The sequence below is a fragment of the Tenrec ecaudatus genome, chromosome 1 (assembly GCF_050624435.1).
Source record: "Tenrec ecaudatus isolate mTenEca1 chromosome 1, mTenEca1.hap1, whole genome shotgun sequence".
Taxonomy (NCBI): domain Eukaryota; kingdom Metazoa; phylum Chordata; class Mammalia; order Afrosoricida; family Tenrecidae; genus Tenrec; species Tenrec ecaudatus.
The window spans coordinates 7,980,327-8,004,358 of record NC_134530.1 but is presented as its reverse complement, the minus strand read 5'-3'; the positions used below and the strand labels follow the sequence as shown (position 1 = coordinate 8,004,358).

The window sequence follows — 24,032 nt, the reverse complement described above, 5'->3', positions numbered from 1 at the left end:
AATTAACTATTAGCTGAAAGTTCCAAAAGAAAATCCGATTTTCTTGCAACAACTAGTAGACATCCTGATTTGTATCCTGACTATAATGCCCAGACTATAATATCACCAATACCAAGCCATCCACGTCAACTAAACACCTCTGCAAAGATGCTTTATTCAATAAATGTAATAGCCACCGTTTATCATGTTAATGAAATTCAAAGGTTCCAAAAATAGGAGGTGGAAATCGTATGCTAGGAACAAAGACTTATCCTACAGGACTCATGTCTCTGATGTCTCTGTAGAACACTACTTAAAATAAGCCTGGAAAGCGAGGACATTCTCTTTTTGTCGGTACTACACTCTCTCTGTGGTATCATGTCTGCATGTGAGATGATTGTCTAGAGAATCATGAGGAACATTACTCCTAGGAGGAAGCCACCATGTTCAAGACTTCTGTTCTGTTTTGGTAAATGCTCTAAATTTCCTTCAATGGAAAGATAGCTCATTCATATTTTGAACAAACTGTGTCTGATAAGTATTAATCCCAAAGGCTTCATCACTGAGTTAAAATAACCTCCTATTACCTAAAAGAACTATGAATATATTATTATGTCACTTGATGAAATGAAAGCGAGTGTGAATGATGTTGATGCTCAAAAGGTATTATCACGGGTAGTTCTGAGTAATCAATAAATTATCAGCGATGATTCAATCATTACAAGGAGGATGTCCTAACAAAGAGTTTTCTCAAGCTTACCTTTATGTCTTTGTTCCTCAGACTATAGATGAAAGGATTCATCATTTGGGGCACTACAGTGTACATCACTGAGGCTACTGCTGTTTTTCTGGAAGACTCTGTAAATAAAGAATTTATATACACACCCATACCTGTCCCATAGAATACAGAAACAACTGATAGGTGAGATCCACAGGTGGAAAACACTTTATATTTCCCACTAGATGATGGTATTCTCAAAACAGAGGAGACAATTTGGGTGTAAGAGAATATGATCCCAGACAGAGGAACACCCACCAAAATGGAAGCAAAAACATATATGAGGATGTTATTAATGAGGGTGCTGGAGCAGGCAATCTTGAGAAGCTGATCAAGTTCACAAAAAAATTGAGAAATTTCCAGATGTGTACAGAAAGACAGATGCAAAATCATCAGACTGTGCAACAGGGCAACCATTATACTAGCTAGCAAGGAAAGCAGCATGAGCAGGCCACAGAAGCAGGGATTCATGATGACTGTGTACCTCAGTGGGGAACAAATGGCCACATAGCGGTCATAGGACATTGCTGTCAGGAGAAAATTTTCAAAAGCACAAAAAAACAGGACAAAGAAAATCTGGCTGATGCAGCCTGTAAAAGTGATGGCCTGGTTCTGTATGAGGATGTTCAACAACATCTTTGGGATGGTAGTTGTGCTTAAACAGATGTCAGTAAAGGAGAGATGGGAGAGAAAGAAGTACATGGGTGTGTGCAGGTGGGAGTCAGAGATGACAACCCAGACCATGAGCAGGTTTCCAAGGACAGTGACCAGGTACACCATCAGGAACAGGCTAAAAATGATGGGCTGGAGTTCTGGATCATCTGTCAGTCCGAGTAGAATGAAGTCTGTAATGACTGTTTGGTTCCTGGGTGCTGTACTGTTGATGCCTCTGATAAGGAGATCAAGGAAAGAGACAATTAGATGTGTGTTCCGGAAACTTCAACAGCAGCAGAACCACTGGACACAGACTCTCTCTGGTGGAAAGGAATGGAAGCATTAAGGGGATGTCAAAAGCCGACCTTCTGAGTTTGATTTTTGATTCTTCTAAAAAAAGAAAAAAATCCATTTATTTATAAGAGGACTCGAATGCATAATTTTATTATTTTTCCAATATCTTTGTTTATGTGTTCATTAAAATAATTATCTTTTAAAAAACAATATGATAAGCTTGGGTGTCATCCTAATTAGTGAACCAACCAGGGCCACTATGTCATTCCTTCGAGATAAGAGACACACATTAGTGATAATATAGAGATAAGCTAAGGACGAAGAGGATAAGCTGTATATGACAAGCCTTCTTCTTCCACCACAACCATGTTGTTGTTAGGCGACGTCAAATCAGTCTCAACTCGTAATGACCCAAGAACACTGTTCAGTCCCGGACCATCTTATTCTTGCTCCAATCTTGAGCCTGTTTTTTCAGCCACTGTTTCATTCTATCTGTACAACCATAGAATTCTAGTAAATGTCATGAAATTTTGTGAATGGAAAAACTGGGGGATTTCATGGTCTGGACAGAAAGACAGATTTATCGTGGTTTGAAAAGTTTTGGCTTTTGCTAAAGTGTAAAATCAGCCTGATTTTAGGAGCAGAACAAGAGACCAAGATAATTTGTTACTTTTTTGACAGTCATGTTAAATACAAAGCAACTCGACCAGAAAATTAAAAACAAAAATTTCCTCAGCAGAGTCCTAGCTCCAATTTTTCCCTGCACTTTATTTATTCCCATGCATGTGTACTTGGGTTCCCCTGTAGGCAAAAATCATACCCCTCTTGCAAAACAAAAACTAACGGACTTCAGGTTACCTGGCTGGCATCCTCGAGGATGAGTGGCTGACATCTACTTTGGACGTAGACAAGAGGAGTGCTGTCCTCAAGAAAAACAGAGAGCCTGTGTGAAGCACGACATTCCTGGGCAAAAAAGATCATGTCTGGCAGCATGGTCATTTTTTATCCCTCCTTACAGGGGAAGAAGTCTTTAAGTGTAACATCATACATGTGCTATTTGCAGGTTTTGTATCCCTGGAGGATCAATATCCAAAGGTCCTCATTAACCCAACACATGTATTCTCTCTCTTATCCCAGGATGGTATATATCATTAATTCTCTTATCTTTGAGGTCAATTCCACTTTATTTGGCTCTCTCTCCTTATTTCTGAACTGCTCTAGTTATATGTTATAAACATGGACCCACATTTATTTTCCTGGTGTAAATCAAGTTTTCTTTTTCTTTTCAGATAAACAAATAATTGCCTCTTTAACAATGGTCTCATAAATGAAAATTAAATATTAGGCATGGAAGTACAGTTCTAACATATGAGCATTTAGAATGTAGGTTTGTAAATATTCATCTCTCTCTCTTATTGTCACTGAGATGATGCCCACTCATCATAACCCTATATAAGTCCCTGTAGAATTTCCGCTGTAGTTCTGAGACTAAAACTCGAAATTGAAATCCAATAGGATCCGGCAATACCACCATGAAACATAAAACCTAAAGATATAAGAGACATAAAATGAGCGGAGTTGGAGTTGTGCTCGCCCATGTTTATAGCAGCACAGTTCACAATAACTATAGATGGGAAGCAGCCCAAATACCCAACTGTGGAAGAATGAAAAAGAAACTATGGTACATATACAGAATGGAATACTACGCGTCCCTAAAAATCAGCAATGAAAGCATGAAACACCACATGACATCAAAGGACCTGGAAAAAATTATGTTGAGTGAAGTAAGTCAATAACCAAAGGACAAATATTGTATGGATCCACTTCTGTAAAAAGAAATGCCAATTAAACAAATATTAGGAATCTATTGCTGAACAAAAGGAGAGAAGGCTACCTACTGGCCCTAGATCAAAACTCACCACCCTTTTGTGCCAAGGTGAAGGAGGAGACCCCACATTGACAGGGGTCACTCCATTAAGAGTGAGGAATCAGAGATGACCATCTACTTGAGGCCATACAACATGGAAACAAGGCTGAAGCAAATCGATGGGCCCCACAAGAATGGAAGGAGAAGCTTTTCAGAAATTCGAGTCAACACCAGGAGAGGGAACCAAGTACATTGTGGAGGAGACACTGATATTTGTTGGTGAGTGTGGTATGTAATTAGGGAAAATTCACCTCACAGCGAGAAGGGTTGCTAAACAATAAGTGCAGGGAGCCTAGGGGGACAATAGGCCAGATTTTATTTTCTTGGGTGCACACTATGAATATGTTTCCACCCAACCTTCAGTGAATCACTCCATAGACTAATCACCATGATGATCATGGAAACTTGGACTTGCAGACATCATGACATAATGCAGAGGCTACACCAAAAGGACTTAACATAGAGATTCTGCTCTATCCTAAAGCTTGCCTCTAAGCTGCCAGAACCCTTGGAATAAGATTGGGGTACTTGGATAAGAGAGGAAGCAGATAGTGGCTGCCATAGTAGGGTGGAAGTAGCAGTTATTGGAACTTGGGGGAACCCGCAGCTCACTGGTGTTTAAAGGAAAGGGACCCAGGATCACCATACATGTAATATCTCTTTGCCCACCTTGCAGTGGCAAACAGGTTCTGATCCATTGAACAGAAGTCTTCATCTGGTAGAATTGTTCCAGGAAGTTCTTCCCAGACATCAATCCCCATATTTGAAGTCAACAGAAACCGATCTAATGGGAGATCAAACTCTTCAAGGCAAAAACCCGAGTGTTGCAGCTCAAGGTGGCTCTACACTCACATAGACTCCTCACACTGACAGTGTCTGCAGTGCTGGGTCCTTGGTACAAGTGATGATGACAATAATGCAATAAACTGATACCACAGGGGGTGACGGGCAATGCTGTGCCTTTTTGATTATATGTGTTTTGCTTTACTGCTTGTAGCTTTCAGTCTTTCCTTTCTCTCTCTCTCTCTCTCTCTCTCTCTCTGGTGGTCTGTTCGTTTGGTTGCTGGTTGTCTTTTAGTTGCTATGCAGAGAGTTGATCTTATATGCTTCTGATGTAGTCGTATTAATACCGCTAAAGTGAACTTGAGATGTTCAGTCTCCAGGGTGAAACAAATGGTTTCTCATTCCTACTTAACTCTAGCCCCAATTCAAGAACAGTTAGCTCTGATAACATTGCCCTGCTTGGTACTAACCTTCATAAAATGATCACTGAAGATAAGGGTGCTACAGCTAATTCTGGTGAAGAAAGTAGATGGTGCCTGGCTATCAATCAATCTGAATCGTGTCTGGGGTCCTAAAGGCATGTATTCTAAAAAGCAGCCATCTAAGTACAGAATCAATCACGTCCACAAGGAAGAGCACACCAATTTGTGTGATCCAAAGATAACAATCACAAAATTTGAACATGGCAAAGAGGAAGCATCAGAGCTAAAATTTGGAAGACCCAATTTGTGGAAGGCTGTGGAGCACAGTGGGAGCACAATGCACATCTGCAGTTTCTAGTCCGACTGAGCCCATGGCAGATCCCCTCCAGCCCCAGATTAGAGTTCCAAACAGCCTTACTATTAGGCCATTGTAAAAATGGTTATGCTGCATTGAACTCGATAGTTGACCAGTTGACCCCCTGCTAGTCCCAACCTCTATTTATTCTGGGTGCAAGTATCTCTTAGATGTTCCATGACGGAAATGTCTTCCCCGGCTCATGGACTGTGGCTAGGGGTCTTTTCCATCTAATACATTGTTTGCATTTTTGCTTTTATACTATAATGATCTTATCGTTCTACCTTAGTATGATTTGTTTCTCATTGTCTTGTGTTTGCCAGATGTGAAGCAGAGGAGGAGTGGAGGTATACTGATAATAACTGAAACCAGGTGTTATAGGGAATGCAGGGGTGGGGGATTGGAGATCTGGAGGGAAAGGGGATTTCAAGAGTAAATAATGAACGTGGGAGGGGAAAGCGAGCACTAGAACACATCGTGATTTCCCAACTTATTTTAAAGGAGATGCTTTAAGATACATGTGCTGATTGTACAATTACCCTTGATATAATTGAAATGTTCAAACGTATGATAGATAAACTTTGTCCCAGTAATATGTTGGGGAAAAGACTTTCTTGATAAATTCATTCTAAGTCTCAGTATCAGCATTGACTATAACCAAGTTTCAATATCAATAGCACAATTATATTTTCTTATTGGTTTATATTGCATTGTTAGCTCGAATTCAGCATCTGCTCAAAGCAATAATGATAGGGGTTTTTACTAGCCTAAAAGTTTAAACTACGTAAACTGACAGGACCAATTCTACTAAGTCCTTTAGAATAAATATGAATCCGATTCAATTAAAAAACGGGTTTTTTTTTTCCCTCTTGGGGCTTTTTTAAAAAGTTGTTTCAGTAATTGTGAGATATGTCAGCATCATGCGTGGAGAAGCTATTCGAATTTACTAATACTCCGTATAATCACAGGCACTGATATGATGTGGTAGTTACATATTTTCATGTCAACTTAATAAGGAAGGTGTAGGTGTGGAGTTTAGCCTGTCAACCAGGTCGCAGCCTAATGACCCATTCAGGAGGTGTGAGATAAATGACTCACTGGAGGCCACTTCTCTCTTTGCTTCACCTTCCTGTTGGCGAGTTCTTGGCAGAGACCTGCCAGTGTCCTGTGAGGCTTCCACCTCCATTGTATCCACAATTGTATCCCAATGACCTGGGATCTTCCTGCATTCTGCATCATTGCATGTAGCTACGTGCATCTGAAGAGGGATTGATGGAATAGTATCAGACTTTTGGCCTTGATTTGGACTGGGCTAGAATGTTTTCTGAACATTCAATTATTCATTTATATAAAGCTTTTTTTCTTACACATATAGAAGTCTCAATAGATTTGTTTCTCTGGGAATCTGGCCTAACACATATGCTCAAAAAATTAATAGACATGCATTCAAAAGGATTTCGGAGTAGGAAGTACAACAAAGTGGGATAGTAGTCCTGAAATTGGTGCCTTTCTTCTTGGTCTCTAGATTGCTCTTGCAGATGAAAATGTACTATCACACATAGCATCCACATGGGGAAATCTTGTTTTCCTTCTTGGACATATTATTAATCTATTAAAATGAAACATGAGAAAGCATGCTTCTTGTAGTATATTAGATGGCTGGTCCCATAATTCTATTTTTATGTTCAATATTCTGGAACCTGTTTATATTCCTGATCTGTTAAAGGGTGACTGCTAGCTTAATTGAATAAGTTATAGTTTCAGAGGAGATTAAGCTTATGATCCTGGTAAGTTTACTTGCAACCATGTATATTCTCGTAATGTGGACTGTGTGGAAAACGGGAAAAATGATGAAGCAACGAAACCACAGAAGGAAATATTGAAATCATGGGGCCACAGTTCATGGACTTGCTAGAGCCAATAGCTCTCCCTGCGGCTGGAAGAGACAATAGTAGTATTCTTCTAGAGTCATCTACAGAAGTTCACTCCATTGATACCTTTGCTTCTCATTTACAGAATTCAGATTTTGCAAAACTAATTTTCCCATTTTAAGTAGTTAACTTTGTAGTGTTTTATCTGGCTGCCAAAAGAAAGAAGTATAGGTTATAATCAACAACGTCCTTCTTAATCTAATTATTTCTATGGGGAAATGCATACCTCAGATGTAATTCCATTGGGAAGTTAACCATAACCACTAGAAGCATTAATACAATGCCTGCCAAGTACCACATATTCAATAAAACACATATCACTTAGTTGGGTTCCTTTTAGAAGAGTTATTTCCTTTAGCAAAATAGTTGTTTCCTGGAGTAACAAAGCTTAGATTGCTGAAAATTACACCCAATATGATAGCATAAAAGTGGCTTAGTTACAATGTCAAATGTAATATCAATTGAAAAAGATTTCTGTGGTGAAAATGAGGCCACTGATTGGGAAAAAATGGGATCTTGAGAGTTGGGAGGGGACACATAGGCAGAAAGCCAGGGACCTAGGCCTTCTAAGTCCTTAAATTCCACTGCAGCACTCCTGCCAGCAGATCCAGCCCTCTTGCATCCAATGGATGAGATGAACGTAGATGTGTCTGAGGATTCTGGGATATCCCCTCTGATGGTGCCTAGGTCAGTTCTTGGGCATCATGTGAGATAGGTGCTTTCCGTGACAGTATTGAGTGTGTTCAAGATCTACCCTTAGTTCTCATTTTTATTCTTTTTCCAGCGGAGAGTGAGAACGCAGTCCCCCACTACCACAAATTAGGCGGTTGAGTTTCCCACACGGGGAAATCACGGGGGTCAGCACATCCGGAGTGCAATGGATGAGCCTCGCCCTGGGAAAACCACCTTCATGATCATGGTCTCTCCCCTGCCAGTGAAGTAGAGCTCTCATTTTTATATCTAGACCTACAAACAGAGACATGTATGGCCATCGAGTCTATGTTTACTCATAGTGACCCTCTCAGACATTTCAGCAGAACTAACGATGTGAGTTTCTGAGACTGGGACTCTTTGTGGGAGTGGAAATCACAGTCTTTCACTGATGAAGTGGTTGTGGGTTTCACACTGCTGACCTTGAAGTGGGCAGCTCAACAAATAACTACTATGGTACCGAGCACTAAGTCTCAGGAAGGCCCAAAGGTGACATAGGAATTGGGATATTACACTTCAAATGAACAATTTGATATTCCTGATAGATAAACCCAAACTGGAGGATATACACAAAAATGGCTAGTAAGGATGTAAGAGAATGCTGGAAGGAACATAAAGTTGAATAAGTCTAAGTTCATTGTTGTGGGTCCACTAAGCACAGAATTTTTCATTAAAGGTTTGCACTAAGAGATAGAAAGTTAACCCTATACTTTATTTGTAAAGCATAGAATATGTGGTGGATAAACCCTACCAAGTTAAAGAACCAGATTTGCCTTGATATACTCTAAAATCAAGCTTAGGGAGGTTGGCATGTGAGAGTGAATTTATGAGGTTAGATTCCAAAGCCCACAAATGGAATGGACAGTAGATACATTGTATACTACAACCATAAGAAATAAATTCATGAAGGAAGTCCTATGATGCTTGAACATGATTGGGGGTGTGTATGCAAAAATTGGTGTTGGAAGCTGCCTTACTTTAAGACACATAGATGCAATGTAAGCGATTGGAAACCATGGGAGTGAGTGCCAAGTGGCAGTTGTTAGAGCATAAAGACAAGAGAGGTGCGGATACTGGAGGGAGCAACAGAGTCAAAGCTCCACAAACAAATCCCTGCCACGGAGTCCATGCTGACTCAGCAAGCCTCAGTCGACTGGTGGGTTCAGACTGCTGACCTTGGCAACAGCTGCTCAGAGCATCAGGACACGGGTTATTGCAGATGCAGTTAGATAGAATTGAACACCGTCACATTTGGTCTCCATTTTGATCCATTTATATTTTAAAAATAGTTTCTGTTTTCTTTTGATTGATAGGAACTGAATTAATTGGGGGTATGGCAGGGGAACTTAGGGGGAAATGTGGAGCTAATAACAATGAGTATAAGAAGGAAGAAATTTTTGGAAATTCATTGTGATTTGATGATTCTATCTCTTTTAAATATGATTCATCTACGTATTGATATGATACGTGCATTACATGACAATAAAAGCTCTTTTAGGAAAAGAAGTGCACATGAACCTATTCTCTTGGTTGATCAAATAGTATACTTTCTTTTGAATGAAAAATTATAAGTCGGTCAACCATACATTTGATTCCTTAAACCCTCTCTCCTAGACCACCTAGATAGATGGCATAAATGTACTCCAAGCCCCCACACCCATGTAACTACTTACAGTATCCAAAGAAATCAAACGCTTCTCCTCTGAACTAACCACCCAGAAGTATTTTCCTTAAAGGTAATTAACCTAAATCTTACAGATACAGGAATTAAGTTCTACCAGACCAAATCATTCCCTTAGCCTTAATCTCTACACAACACTCCCATCGGAAGACCATAGGAAATTAAAACAACATACTCCCAGACACTGCGCCCAACTGCTAAAAAAAAATCTGTGTCCCACGTAGACATGATTTTCCCCCAGGACAGGTCTAGACTGCAGCTATTCTTGTGGTGAGATTGATGTTGCTGCATTTTTCCCCATTCCTATTCCCTAACCCTCTTTAACATAACAATACCAAGAGGTGTCTTTTAAGGATCTTATCATTCACAGCTAGAGAGTCTCTGAGGGCAAGATAAAACTGTCCTTTGAGTTTCCATGGCTTTCAATCATCACTGAAGTATATACCACCATTCTTTTATGGTGGAGGAACTAGTGGGCTCAAGGCACTGAAATTATGGTCAGCAGCTTATTCTTTAGGCCCCTTTACCAAAGGAGCTCCTTAAAGTTCATAGAAAAATAATTTTACATACCAGGAATTTTAAGAATGGACAAATGAATGTTGGTAATGAGAGGATATATTAGTGTGTTCTGTTTCAGACAACACTCTGAGTTTATAATTCAGTACAATGGCCATAGTCCCCAGAGACAAAACTCGTGATAGACAATATATATGAAAGAAGTGAACAGGTTGCCGTGCAAGTGACATACGACACAGTTGTTCGGTAAGCACCAGTTACAAAAACTTTCTTGGTTGTTAATAAATGTCCCCCACCAATTGTCTTTCAATTGGTCATCCGGTAGTGGCTTGTGCATTGTTGTGATGTTGGAAGCTAGGACACTGTCATTTCAAAGGCCAGCCAGGCTCCCACTAGAACAAGTGTCCGCAGAGCGTCCAGGCTAGGAACAGACAGCAAAGAAGGCCTGTGCTCCCAGCTTTGAATGAATAAGCTGCTGAAAAACGTATGCATCGCTTCAAAGCATTGCCAGATACTGAGAACTTAACCCAAGGAAAGTCCAGCCACAATGCTCCTTGGAATTGAGGATGGAGAAATAACATTTGAGAACTTAGAACAAGTTCTGGGACAGGACAGTCCCTGGTGAAGAACATCCAGGTTGACGGCATTCAGGGTTAGGGAAGGAGGGGACAGCCCTCAACGAGATGACTTCACACAGTGTCTTCAACGATGGGCTCAATTAGCTGATAGCATTAATGGTGCATTTAGTGCGGGACCAAGTAGTGTTTGGTCTAATGTAATAGGGCCGTCCTAATCAAGCTGACGCCGTGACACCTAACAATGTTTAACCACAACATTTGTATATGACATCTATCGACGGGCCTTTTATTATAGTGCAACACAGGGTGAAGAGAACCAAGAAATGTTGGCTAGACGTGATGCAAAAATTGTGTAGATGACCTCTGCGCTTTGCAAAAGTAATAATGTTGAGTGTTGGAAATGTTGAAAATAATTTGGGAAACTTATGCAATGCTTGTGGGGACATAAAAGAATGCGGCAACATTAGAAAACAATTTGTCTGTTTATGTAATAGTTAAATATATGGTTAACTTTGGATATAGCAATTGCATGCATAGATGGCAATATGTGCCCACACAGGATATTATATAAAATACTTGTTAAAACATGAAAATTCTTAAATGCAAATCAACAGATGTTTGCATAAACCATGTGTGGTACAGCCATGTGATGGTACATTATTCCACTAGGAAAAGGAACAAAGTGCTGATATATATCTCCATCAGTATTGTGTTTACAAGTCTACACAGGGTAGTAAACTCTCTTTCACTAACTCTTCATACATATAAGATCCATAACATAGATGGTGCTTGAAAACATTGTGTTAACTTAAAGAAGCCAAACACAAAATTATCCATATTATAAAATTTTATTAACACAGAAACTCAAATTGGGCAAATCTATACAGAGAGTGGAGCACTGGTGACTGGGTCTGTGTCCAGAGGAGACAGGGCAGTGGCTGCAGGAATGGGATTCCTTTTCAGGTGATGAAATGTCCCTGGAGCAGGATCGTGGTTAAGGGTTGTGCAGCAATGAATATGTTATTAATGCTGTTTAAATGGAATCTCATTTTTGTGATGCTAATTTTTAGTATCTGTATATTCCCACAAAAATAATAAATGATAAAACTTTGAAAAAGTTATAAAAGCAACCAGATTGGGCATTGATTGTAGCAATATATGAAGAAGTGTGATTAAATTTATTTCCATTGTCATTTCCATTGTGTCATTTCCTAGTGACCCTATAGAATAGGGGTGAACTACCTCTGTGAGCTTCCAAGACTGTACCTCTTTATAGGAATAGACAGTCTCATCTTTCTCCCACAGAATAACTGGGATTTTGAACTTTTGACCTTTCATTTAGCAGCCAAAAGCTTAACCATAATTCCACCAAGATTAGGGCTTCTACAGGGTGATAGAAAGATGCAGTTACATTTTAAGAAAACACCAGTATGTTCACAATTCCTATTAGTTGTACAAGAGACAATCACCGAAGACAAAGCAGATGAATAAGTAAATGTGGTGAAGAAAGCTGATGGTGCCCGGCTATCAAAAGATATAGCATCTGGGGGTCTTAAAGGCATGAAGGTACACATGTGGCCATCTAGCTCAGAAGCAACAAAGCCCACGTGGAAAAAGCACACCAGCCTGTGCGACCACAAGGTGTCAAAGGGATGAGGTATCAGGCATCATCAGAACAAAAAATCATATCATTGTGAATGAGGGGGCACAGTGTGGAATGGAGACCCAAAGCTCATTTGTAGGCCACTGGACATCCCCTTACAGAAGGGCCTCAGGGAGGAGACGAGGCAGTCAGGGTGTGATGGAGCAACAATGAAACATACAACTTTCCTCTAGTTTCTAAATGCTTCCTCTCTCCCCAACCCCAACTATCATGACCTCAGTTCTGGCTTACAAATATGGCTAGGCAAGAGCATGTACACTGATACAGAGAGGAACTGAAAACAGAGGGATTCCAGGATGGAATGATCCCTTCAGGACAGTGGTGGGAGTGGCGATACTGGGAGGGTAGAGGGAGCATGGGTTCAAAAGGGGGAACTGATTACAAGGATCTACATATAACCTCCTCCCTGGGGGATGGACATCAGAAAAGTGGGTGAAGGGACACATCGGACAGGGAAAGATATGACAAAGTATGAATTTATTAATTATCAAGTGTTCATGAGGGAGGGGGAAGTGGGAAGGGCGGGGGAAAATGAGGACCTGATGCCAGGGGCTTAGATGGAGAGCGTATATTTTGAGAAAGATGAGGGCAATGAATGTACAAATATGCTTTACACAATTGATGGATACAATTGATATATGTAAGGATTGTGATAAGAGTTGTATGAGGCCCTAATAAAACGATAAAAAAGATTGCATGAATAAAAGAGCATCAGAGGAACAATCAAAATGAAATTCAGGGTGACCAACAGTACTAGAGGCAAAAATGGTAATGAAATTGAGAGGTAATTCAATTGGATACTGTGTTGATGATGCTTTATTTCTTAAACTAGGAATGCATTTATATTTTGTTATTATATTGATATTCTTAAAGAAATAATAACCAGTTTGCACATCAAATATTATATAATTCTCTAAAGTGTAAATCCAGGGAAAGGACCTTCATATTCTGGAGTCTATATAAGTTTCCCACAGTCTTCCTATAGAAAAGTCATGTTTCTCAGACTTGAGTACATCAAGGTCTCAGATGGAACTCATTAGTGATGAACTGAAAAATGATTGTCTCATGGATGCTCACCTGGTGGCACCGTAAGGTAAGCACTGGACTGCTAACTGCAAGCATTTTCTGTGGTTCACACCATCGTAATTTCAGTGGGGGCAAGATGAGGTTATCTGCTCCCATAAAGATTTACAGATTGCAAATCTGGCTAGACCAGAGGATGTACATTGGTACAGATAGCAACTGGAGACACAGGGAATCCAGGACAGATGACTCCTCCAGAACCACTGCTGAGAGTGGCGATGCCTAGAGGGTGGAGAGAGTGTGGGGTAGAAAGGGGGAACTGATTACAGGAATCTACATATAGCCTCCTCCCTGGGGGAGGGACAGCAGAGAGGAGGGCAGAGGGAGACGTCAGAGAGTGTAATATATGACAAAATAATAATAATATATGAATGATGAAGGGTTCACAGGGTGGGGAGAAGTGGGGAGGGAGGGGCAAAATGAGCAGCAGATATTCAGGGCTCAAGTAGAAGGCAAATGTTTTGAGAATGATGATGGCAGCAAATGTACATATGTTCTTGGCACAATGTATGTATGTATGGATTGTGATAAGAATTGTATAAGCCCCCAATAAAATGATTTAAATGAAAGAAAAATAAATAACATTTGAAGGTTAATTAAAATTTTTTTTACAGCTTTCAAAATCCTACATAAGGCCATTTGAGGAGTCATGCTGGTTGAGTGGTTGTTCACTGAGCTGCAATACACAAGTTTGACAGTTCTAAACTACCTGCAGCTTTTCGGGAGAAAGACTTAGCTTTCTACTCCCAAAACATTCTCAGAAACCCACAGGGGGGATGTTATCAGACAGCCTAGAATAGATGACAGTGAAATTGGTCTTTTCATTTGGTTATGTAAATTCATTAAGATTGGGAATAAATCTCATGGCAGGAGGATATGCATATTCTAAGATGGGGATACTCACACATTTTCAGCATGTAAGCCACTTATAAAATGTTCAAGTCAAAATGATCTACCAATTAAAAAATGCAAAATACATTTATTTTTATTTAAAGATTTATTACATTTATTGATAAATGCATTCAGAATTCGTTATATGTATGAGGTATGTGTTTGTACCTTGTATAACCACATGAGTCTATATCACACAATACAACACAATCAAGTGTGTACATTTTTTGTCATTACCTGAGTTTACTCTGATGACTTTCACTGAATGGAATGAGACAGGGAGGCATAATCTAGACAGTAGCTGCTGACAGCCAGCCTCACACACAGTTCCAAATGATGATCAGTCATGGTGGAATGGAACTTGGACTTAATGATCTTTATATGGGAAAAGGCTGACTCACATAAATAAGTAGAGCTTCCAGAACTGTTTATGCACTCTGGACTTCAGCTGATTGTCAGCTTGTAGGGTTCAAAATCTCCCATTCCCTATGAAAGTGATACGGTTTTGTCTTCTTACTTAGTGCAGCTCCCCAACTTATTTTAATGCCCTTTCTTATGTTAAAGAGAAAAAAAACAATGCTTAAAAATCGACTCAAACTTAGCTCATCAGTTTTACTGCACTCAGAGCAGTTGTTTGTCCATGCATTTGAAACCTAAGATTGTGTATGATTGTCTGCACTCTTTATCAATGAAGTGACCAGATTGATGATAGGCTTATGTCTATTTTTAATGCCATGCACTATACCCACAGTACATTTGCGATTGACTAGTAGATAGCCTTCGATGTATTGAGCACTCCTGTTCTAAGAGATTCTAATGCATTCGTTCTTGGGGAAAGTAAAATAAATTGAAATATGTAAACATTAGTTCTTGAAGATATCTAGGATACTGGTCCTCTAGAGAGATGGTAATTTAACTCCTCTATGAAACCTCAAATGTTCCCTGCTTTAAAACAAGCTTTGATCGTGAATTAACTATTAGCTGAAAGTTCCAAAAAATGTATGCATTTTTCTTGCAACAACTCATAGATATCATGTTTGATATCAAGATTACAACTCCAGACTATAATATCACTAATCCCAAGCCATCCCCTTCATCTAAGCATCTCTGCAGAGATGTAAGAGCACGCTTTTATCTTGTTAATGATATTCAATGTTCAATGGTTCCAGAACAAAGGAGGTAGAAAGAGTACACTAGGATCAAACACTTATCCTCCAGGACGCATGTCCTCTTAGGGCTCTTTGAACACTTTATTAAAAATGAGTCTGAGAAAGACAGCATGTTTTCTTTCTTTGGTACATTCTCTCAGTGGTATCATATCTGCATGTGAGATGATTATCTGGAATCATGAGGAAAATTACTTCTAGGATGAAGCCACCATATTCAAGACTTCTGTTCTACTTTAGGAAAATTACTCAAAAGAATGATAGCCCTTTTATTTTTTGAGCAAAAAGCTGTCTGAATATTTCTAAACTATTAATCCAAAAGGTTTCATCATGGAGGATGTTGAAATAGCCTACTATTTCTTAGCACAACTATGAACATATTGTTATGTCATTTGATGAAATGAAATTGAGTATGAATGATGTTGATGCTCATTAGATATTATTACAGGCAGTTCTGTGTAATCAACAAATTGTCAGAGATGATACAAGCATTATAAGGAAGATTTCCTAACAAAGAGTTTTCTCAAGCTCACCCTTATGTCTTTGTTCCTCAGACTATAGATGAAAGGATTCAGCATCTGGGGCACTACAATGTACATCACTGAGGCTACTGCCGATTTTCTGGAAGAATGTGCAAATAAAGAACTTATATACACACCAACATCTGTCCCATAGAATAGTGAAACAACGGACAGGTGAGACCCACAGGTGGAAAAAGCTTTACACTTCCCACTAGATGATGGTATTCTCAAAACAGAGGAGACAATTTGGGTGTAAGAGAATATGATCCCAGACAGAGGAATACCTCCCAAAATGGAAGCAACAGAGTAGATGAGGATGTTATTAATGAGGGTGCTGGAGCAGGCAATCTTGAGGAGTTGAGCAAGTTCACAGAAAAACTGAGGGATTTCCAGGTCTGTGCAGAAAGACAGATGCAAAATCATCAGACTGTGCAGCAAGGCAAGCATTAGACTAGCTAGCAAGGAAAGCAGCATGAGCAGGCCACAGAAGCAGGGATTCATGATGACTGTGTACCTCAGTGGGTGACAAATGGCCACATAGCGGTCATAGGACATTGCTGCTAGGAGAAAATTTTCAAAAGCACAAAAAAACAGGACAAAGAAAATCTGGCTGAGGCAGCCTGTGAAAGTGATGGTCTGATTCTGTGTGAGGATGTTCACCAACATCTTTGGGATGGTAGATGTGCTTACACAGATGTCAGTAAAGGAGAGATGGGAGAGAAAGAAGTACATGGGTGTGTGCAGGTGGGAGTCAGAGATGACAGCCCAGACCATGAGCAGGTTTCCAAGGAGAGTGACCAGGTACACCATCAGGAACAGGCTAAAAATGATGGGCTGGAGTTCTGGATCATTTGTGAGTCCCAGGAGAATGAACTCTGGAATGACTGTTTGGTTTCTGGGTGCTAGACTGTTGATGCCTCTGATGGAAAGATCAAGGAAATAGACAATTAGATGTGTGTTCCTGGAAACATTAACAGCAGCAGAAACAGTGGATTCAGATTCTCTCTAGTGCAATGGAATAGAAGAATAAAGGGGATGTCAAAAGTCTACCCTCTGGGTTGATTTTTGATTCTTCTAAAAAATGAAAACTTACTTTTATTTATAAGACAACTAGAATGTATATTTTATTATTATTTCAAATATTTATGCCCATGTGTTCATTTAAATATTTATCTACTAAAAACAAAATTATAAAGTTGGGTGGCATCATGATTAGTAAATCTGGACACTCTGTCATTCCCTAGAGATCAGAGACATACATTAGTGATAATATAAAGATACATTAAGAATGAAGACGATAAGATGTTGTAGGTGCCATGAAATCAGTTTCAACTCATAATGAGCCATGCACTACTGAAGGCAATGCTGCACATTCCTCGGCCATCTTCCTAATTGCTCGAATCTTGACCCTGTGGTTTCTGCCTCTGTTTTAGTCTATCTTTGTAACCTTAGAATTCTAGAAAATGTCGTGAAATTTTGTTCACAGAAAACGGGTACTTCTAGGTCAGTACAGAAAGACAGATTCATCATGGCTTGAAATTTTTTGGCTATTGATCAACTGCAAAATCATCTTGAATTTAAGGGCAGAGCAAGAGACAGAGACAATTTGTGACTTTTTTGACATCCATGTAAAGATACAAAGAAACTTGACCAGAACATTACAAACAAAAATTTCCCATGAGAGCCTTAGCTCCGATTTTTACCTGAAGTTAATTTATTCACATGTATGTGTTCTTGGATTTCCTTGTACTTAAAAACTTGCCTTCCTTGGAAAACAAAAACTAACGGACTTCAGGTTACCTGGCTGGCATCCTCGAGGATGAGTGGCTGACATCTACTCTGGACGTAGACAAGAGGAGGTCTGTCCTCAGGAAAGACAGAGAGTCTGTGTGAAGCACTATGATGTTCCTGGGCACAAAAGATCATCTCTGGCTGATGGTCATGTATGATCCCTCCTTACAGGGAAAGAAGTCTTTCAGAGTAAGGTCATACACAAGCTGTTTGCAGGTTTTGTATCCCTAGAGGATCAATATCCAAAGGTCCTCATTAAGCCAACACATGCATTCTCTCTTTTATCCTGGGACAGTGTATATTGTTAATTCTCTAACATCGTGAGGTCAATTTGATGGTGTTTGACAGCCTCTCCTTATTTCTGTACTGCCCCATATCACATATATTATAAACATGGACCCACAATTATTTTCCTTGTGGAAGTCAAATTTTCTTTTAGATAACCACAAGAATTCTCTCTTGATCAATGTTCTCAGAAAACACAAATTAAATATTAGGTGTGGAAGTACATTTCAAATGTTTGAGTATACAGAAAATACGTTTACGAATATTCCTATTTCTCACTGCCACTGAGTTGATGCTAACTCATAGTAACCCTATAGGTCAGTGTGTTATTTCCCCTGTGATTTTCTGATACTGCAACTGGACATATGATAACCATAGGATCCAGCAAAACCACTATTAGGCATATACTCTAAAGAAACAAGAGACATAACATGAGTGGGGATGTGTAGTCCCATGTTCATAGCAGCACAGTTCACAAAAGCTGGATATGAGATGCCAACCAAAGATGCAACTGTGGAAGGATGGATACAAAAACAATGGTACCTCCACACAATGGAATAGTATGCATCCCTAAAAAGCAGGAATGAAACAAGAAACACCCATAACATCAAAGAACCTGAAACCATTATACTGAGTGAAGTAAGTCAATCACAAAAGTACAAGTATTGTATGAGTCCACTACTGTAGAAGAAACACCAATTAAACAAATCTTAGGAATCAATTAGTGAACAAAAGAAGAGAAGGCTGCCTACAGAGCCTGGAAGGAACCTCATTGCACTTTTGTGCAGTTGACAAGAGCCAACGTGAAGGAGGAGGCCCCACGCTGACAGGGATTCCTCAATTAAGTGGGGGGAATTGGAGGACAACTATCAACATGAGGCAAAACTACATGGGAATAAGCCTGGAGCAAATCGATGAACCCCCACAGCAATGGAAGGAGAAGATTTTCAGAAATTCAAGCCATACCAACTGAGGGGGGCCATCTACATCATGAAGGAGACACTGATATTTGTTGGTGAGTATGCTGCGTAATTGGGGGAAGATTCACCTCAGAGCTAAAAGGGATGCTAATCAATAAGTGTAGGGAACCTACAGGGACAATAGTGCAGATTTTATTTTTCTGGGTGCACATTGTGAATATGAATTTCCAAATACAGTGAATGGATACATGGTCACGAACATGGTAAAGAGGAGAGGCAGCAGTTCTGGATCTTTCATTATTCCAAGGAGAACAAACTTTGAGACACATGTTTGATTTCTGCATTATTAATGGATCTGATTGAAAACATTGAATGACAAAACAATCAAATGTATCGTCGACCGACTTCTAGCTGTAGCAAAAGCATGGGAGGCAGATGTTACCTTGAGGAAGGATGAAGAGGAACCAAGGTAAATCCTCAACAAAGAAAGATCTACTGTCATCTTAGCAAAGATGATCAAATATTCCACACCTTGACAGGGCATGAAGGAGCCCAATTTGCAGTGAGTTACGTTTTGGCTGCCAACTGGAAGGTCAGCAGTTCAAATCCATCATCAAAACAGTGGGTGGAAGATACAGATGTCTAGTCTTGTAAAGTTTTACTGTCTTCTAAGAACTCCACTGTGGAAGTTCTCCCCTGTGCTCTAGGGTACACAGGAGCCATCATAGAGTCAACGACAGTGATTTTGGCTTGACAAAGGAAGAACGTCTCAGTGAGATGTCACAGGTGTCTTCTGGCTTTGTATCCATGTATTGAAATTGCCAAATTTCTTCTTTGTTGGTGTCACCGAGTAGTTTCCTCCCCAGAGTATCCATATGAACAAAAGAATAAGAAACTTCACAGTCCGGCACAACCCTCACAATTGCTCCTGTGACTGAGCCCGTGGATGCCACCGCGGCACGAATTCATCTTCTCCAGGGCCTTCCCCTCTGTGCCTCCTCTGCTCTTTACAAGACATAACGTCCTACTCCAGAGACTGCTCGTTCCTGACAATTCAATCAAAGGCAGTCAGAGGAAGTTTTGCCATCCATGCCTCTAAAGAACATTCTTGGCCTGGTTTATTCCTAGACAGATCTCTTTGCCAGGTTATCAGTCCCTATCCTCCTCCAGGGCCACAATTCCAATGCATACATTCTTCTTGGATCTTCCTTATTCAACCTCCAAGAGATTTCCCTCTGTCATTGTGCCCTTACCACTAACTGATGGCTCTCAGTTTCCCAACTCGAGTCTTCACTAAATTTTCCTGATCCCAGAGCTAACTAGGGAAGCTGACTAGCCAAACTCCAAGGGCATATCTCCGCATACCTAGCCAGGGGCAGATATAAGTACAAATACACTACCAAACTGCCTCAGGGTTACTGTACAGGGCATCCTGGGGGTAGTGTCAATAGTGAATGAGTTAACTCTTCACACAAACCAGGGGCGCTCCAGCCCCACTGGGCATATCTCACTCCTACTCCCTGAGCTCAGACCTGCATGGCCCTGTCTTAAGACACGTGAAAGCAAAGAAGGCAGCAAGGAAGGCCTGTGCTCCCAGCTTTGAATGAAGAAGCTGCTGAGAACTTATGTATTGCTTCAAAGCATTGCCAGGTAGTGAGAGCTTAGCCAAAGGAAAGTACAGTCACAATACTCCTTGGAACTGAGGATGGAGAGACTACATTTGAAGACTTAGAAAAAGTTCTAGGAGGCCGCCGTCCCTGGCGAAGGGACATCAGGATTGGCAACATTCAGCATTAGTGAAGGAGGGGACAACCCTCAACGAGATGAATTGGCACCCTGGCTTCAACAATGGGCTCAAATAGCTTATAGCATTAATTGTGCATTAAATGCAGGAACAAATATTGTTTGGTCTAATGTAATGGGGTTGTCATGATCAAAGCTGATTCAGTGACACCTAACAATGCTTCACCACAACATTTATATATGAAATCACACTGACGGGCCTGTTTTATTTTGCATCACAGGGTGAAGTGAACCAAGAAATATTGGCTAGCAGTGGTGCAAAAAATTGTGTGCATGACCTTTGATCTTTGCAAAAATAATGTTAAGTGTTGGTAAGGTCCAAAATAATTTGAGTAACTAATGCATTGCTTGTGGGGACGTAAATGGATGCAGCAGCATTAGGAAATAATTTACCTGTTTTTATAATGGATAAATACAGGGTTAACTTTGGACATAGTGATTTCATGCCTAGATAAACTTACTGCTAATAATTATGATAACATGTATCCACACAGGATATTATATAAAAATACTTGACAAACCATTGAAAATTCTTAAATGCTAATCAACTGATGTTTGCATAAACAAGGTGTGGTATAGCCATGTGATGGTATACTATTCCACTAGAAATATGAATGAAATACTGATATATATATATATATATATATATACTGATATATATATATATATATCCATCAATGTTGTTTGTTCTGGTGTACACAAGGTAGTAGTTCACTCTCCTTCAGTAACTCTGTGTATATCTAAGATCTATGAAATAGATAGACCTTGAAAACATTGTGCTAAGTTAAAGAAGCCAAACCCCAAAGTCCACATATTATAACATTTTATTAACACAAAGAAGAAGATTGGAAAAATCTATACAGCGAGTGGGGCAGTGGTGACTGGGTTGGTGTCCAGAGGAGACAGGGGAGTGGCTGCAGGAATGGGATTCCTTTCCAGGTGATGAAATGTCCCTGGAGCAGGATCGTGGTTAACGGTATTACAACGCTGAGCATGATATTAATGCTGTTTAACTGGAATCTCATTTTTATGATGCTAATTTACATTATGTGTAATTTTCCACAAAACTAATAAATGATAAAACTTTCTATTTATGCTATGTTGCCATATTTTAAAAATCATTTTGGTGCCTCATACAATGCTTATCCAATCCATATGTATATCCATTGTGTCAAGAACATTTGTACATTTGTTGCCATAATCATTCTCAAAACATTTGCCTTCTAGTTGAGCCCTTAATATCTGCTGCTCACTTCCCACTCCCTCCCCACCCCCACCTACCTCATGAACACTTCATAATTCATAAATTATTATTATTTTGTCATATATTACACTGTCCAACATCTCCCGCTGCCTTCTTCCCAGCTGTCCCTCCCTCAGGGACGAGGCTATATGTAGATTCTTATAATCAGTTCCCCATTTCTACCCCACATTCTCCCCACCCTCCAGGCACCACCACTCTCACCACTGATCCTGAAGGACCCATCTGTCCTGGATTCCCTATGTTTCCAGTTGCTATCTGTACCAATGTACGTCTCTGGTCTAGCCAGATTTCTAAGGTAGAATTGGGATCATGATAGTAGGGGGTAGGAAGCATTTAAGAACTAGAGGAAAGTTGTATGTTTCATCGTTGATATATCACACCCTGACTGGCTCATCTCCTCCCCACAATCCTTCAGTAAGGGGTGTCTGGTTAGCTACCAATGGGGTTTGAATCTCCACTCTGCACCCACCCAAATATTCAATGATATGATTTTTTGTTCCTTGATGCTTGATACCTGATCTCTTTGACAGCCCGTGGTCACACAGGTGTTTTGTGTTGCATCCATGTGGGTTTTGTTGCTTCTGAACTAGATGGCCACTTGTTTATCCTCAAGCCTTTACAACCCCAGACGCTATATCTTTTGATAGCTGGGCCCCATCAGCTTTCTTTACCACATTTGCTTATGCACACATTTTTCTTCAGCAATCATGATGGGAAGGTGTGCATCCTGGAATGCCAGTTTAATAGAACAACGTGTTCTTGCATTGAATAAGTGCTTGAGTTGAGGCCCAATAGACAAAATGATAAAACTTTCAAATCAGTTATAAAAGCAACCAATTTGGGGGTTGGTTGTAGCAAAATACAAAGAAAATACAAATGGAACTGATTTCAGTGGTGTCATTTCATAGTGACCCTATAGAATAGGACTGAACGACCCTTGTGAGCTTCCAAGACTGTGTATGTTTATAGGAATAGAAAGTCTCTTCTTTGTCCCATAGATTAACTGGGATTTTGATCTTTTGACCTTTCATTTAGCAGCCTAATGCTTAACTACAATTCCACTAAGATTAGGGCTTCTAGAGGGTGATAGAAAGATGCAGTTAATTTTCAAGAAAATACCAGTATGTTCACTATTCCTATTAGTTGTACAAGACAAAATCACTGAAGACAAAGCGGTTAATAAGCAAATTGGTGAAGAAAACTGATGGTGGCTGCTATCAAAAGATATAGCATCTGGGATCTTAAAGTATTGAAGGTAAACAAGCAGCTATCTAGTTCAGAAGCAACAAAGCCCATATGGTAGAAGCACACCAGCCTGTGTGACCATCAGCTGTCAAAAGGATGAGGTGTCAGGCATCATCAGAACAGAAAAACATATCATTGTGAATGAGGGGAAAGGGTGGAGACCCAAAGTCCATATGTAGGCCACTGGACATCCCCTTACAGAAGGGTTTCAGGGAAGAGACGAGCCACTGAGGGTGCCATTTAGCAACGAAGAAACATACAACGTTCATCTAGTGCCTAAATGCTTCCTCCCCACCCCACTATCATGATCCCAATTCTACCTTACAAATCTGGCTAGACCAGAGGATGTACACTGCTACAGAGAAGAACTGGAAACACAGGGAATCTAGGGTGGATGATCCCTTCAAGACTAGTGGTGTGAGTGGCCATACTAGGAGGGTAGAGGGAAGTTGGGGTGGAAAGTGGGAACTGATTGTAAGGATCTACATATAACCTCTTCCCTGGAGTCAGGCAACAGATAAATGGGTGAATGGGGACATCATACAGGGCAAGATATGACAAAATAATAATTTATAAATTATCAAGTGTTCATGAGGGAGGGGGAATCAGGGAGTAAAGGGAAAAATGAGGAGTTGATGCCAGGGGCTTAGTTGGAGAGCATATATTTTGAGAAAGATGAGGGCAATGAATGTACAAATGTGCTTTACATAATTGATGTATATAAGGATTGTGATAAGAGTCGTATGAGGCCCTAATAAAATGATAAAAAAAGATTGGATGAATAAAAGAGC

General features: G+C 40.0%; 2 protein-coding genes and 1 non-coding gene across 3 annotated transcripts; all 3 read right to left on the bottom strand.

Moving 5' to 3' along the window:
* Positions 1 to 697: 697 nt before the first annotated feature.
* On the bottom strand, positions 698 to 4,393 carry LOC142432993 (olfactory receptor 7G2-like). The gene is made up of 2 exons (XM_075538355.1): positions 4,302 to 4,393; positions 698 to 1,646 (listed from the first exon to the last, which is right to left on the bottom strand). The coding sequence occupies exons 1-2, from the start codon at positions 4,391 to 4,393 to the stop codon at positions 698 to 700; spliced, it is 1,041 nt and encodes a 346-aa protein (XP_075394470.1).
* Positions 4,394 to 7,904: 3,511 nt separating this feature from the next.
* On the bottom strand, positions 7,905 to 8,066 carry LOC142437973 (U1 spliceosomal RNA). Its single transcript, XR_012782468.1, has one exon. It is a non-coding gene; the product is annotated as a U1 spliceosomal RNA (small nuclear RNA).
* Positions 8,067 to 15,903: 7,837 nt separating this feature from the next.
* On the bottom strand, positions 15,904 to 17,859 carry LOC142432069 (olfactory receptor 7G2-like). The gene is made up of 2 exons (XM_075537501.1): positions 17,734 to 17,859; positions 15,904 to 16,938 (listed from the first exon to the last, which is right to left on the bottom strand). Exons 1-2 carry the CDS (start codon positions 17,857 to 17,859, stop codon positions 15,904 to 15,906), a joined length of 1,161 nt encoding a protein of 386 aa, XP_075393616.1.
* Positions 17,860 to 24,032: the final 6,173 nt, after the last annotated feature.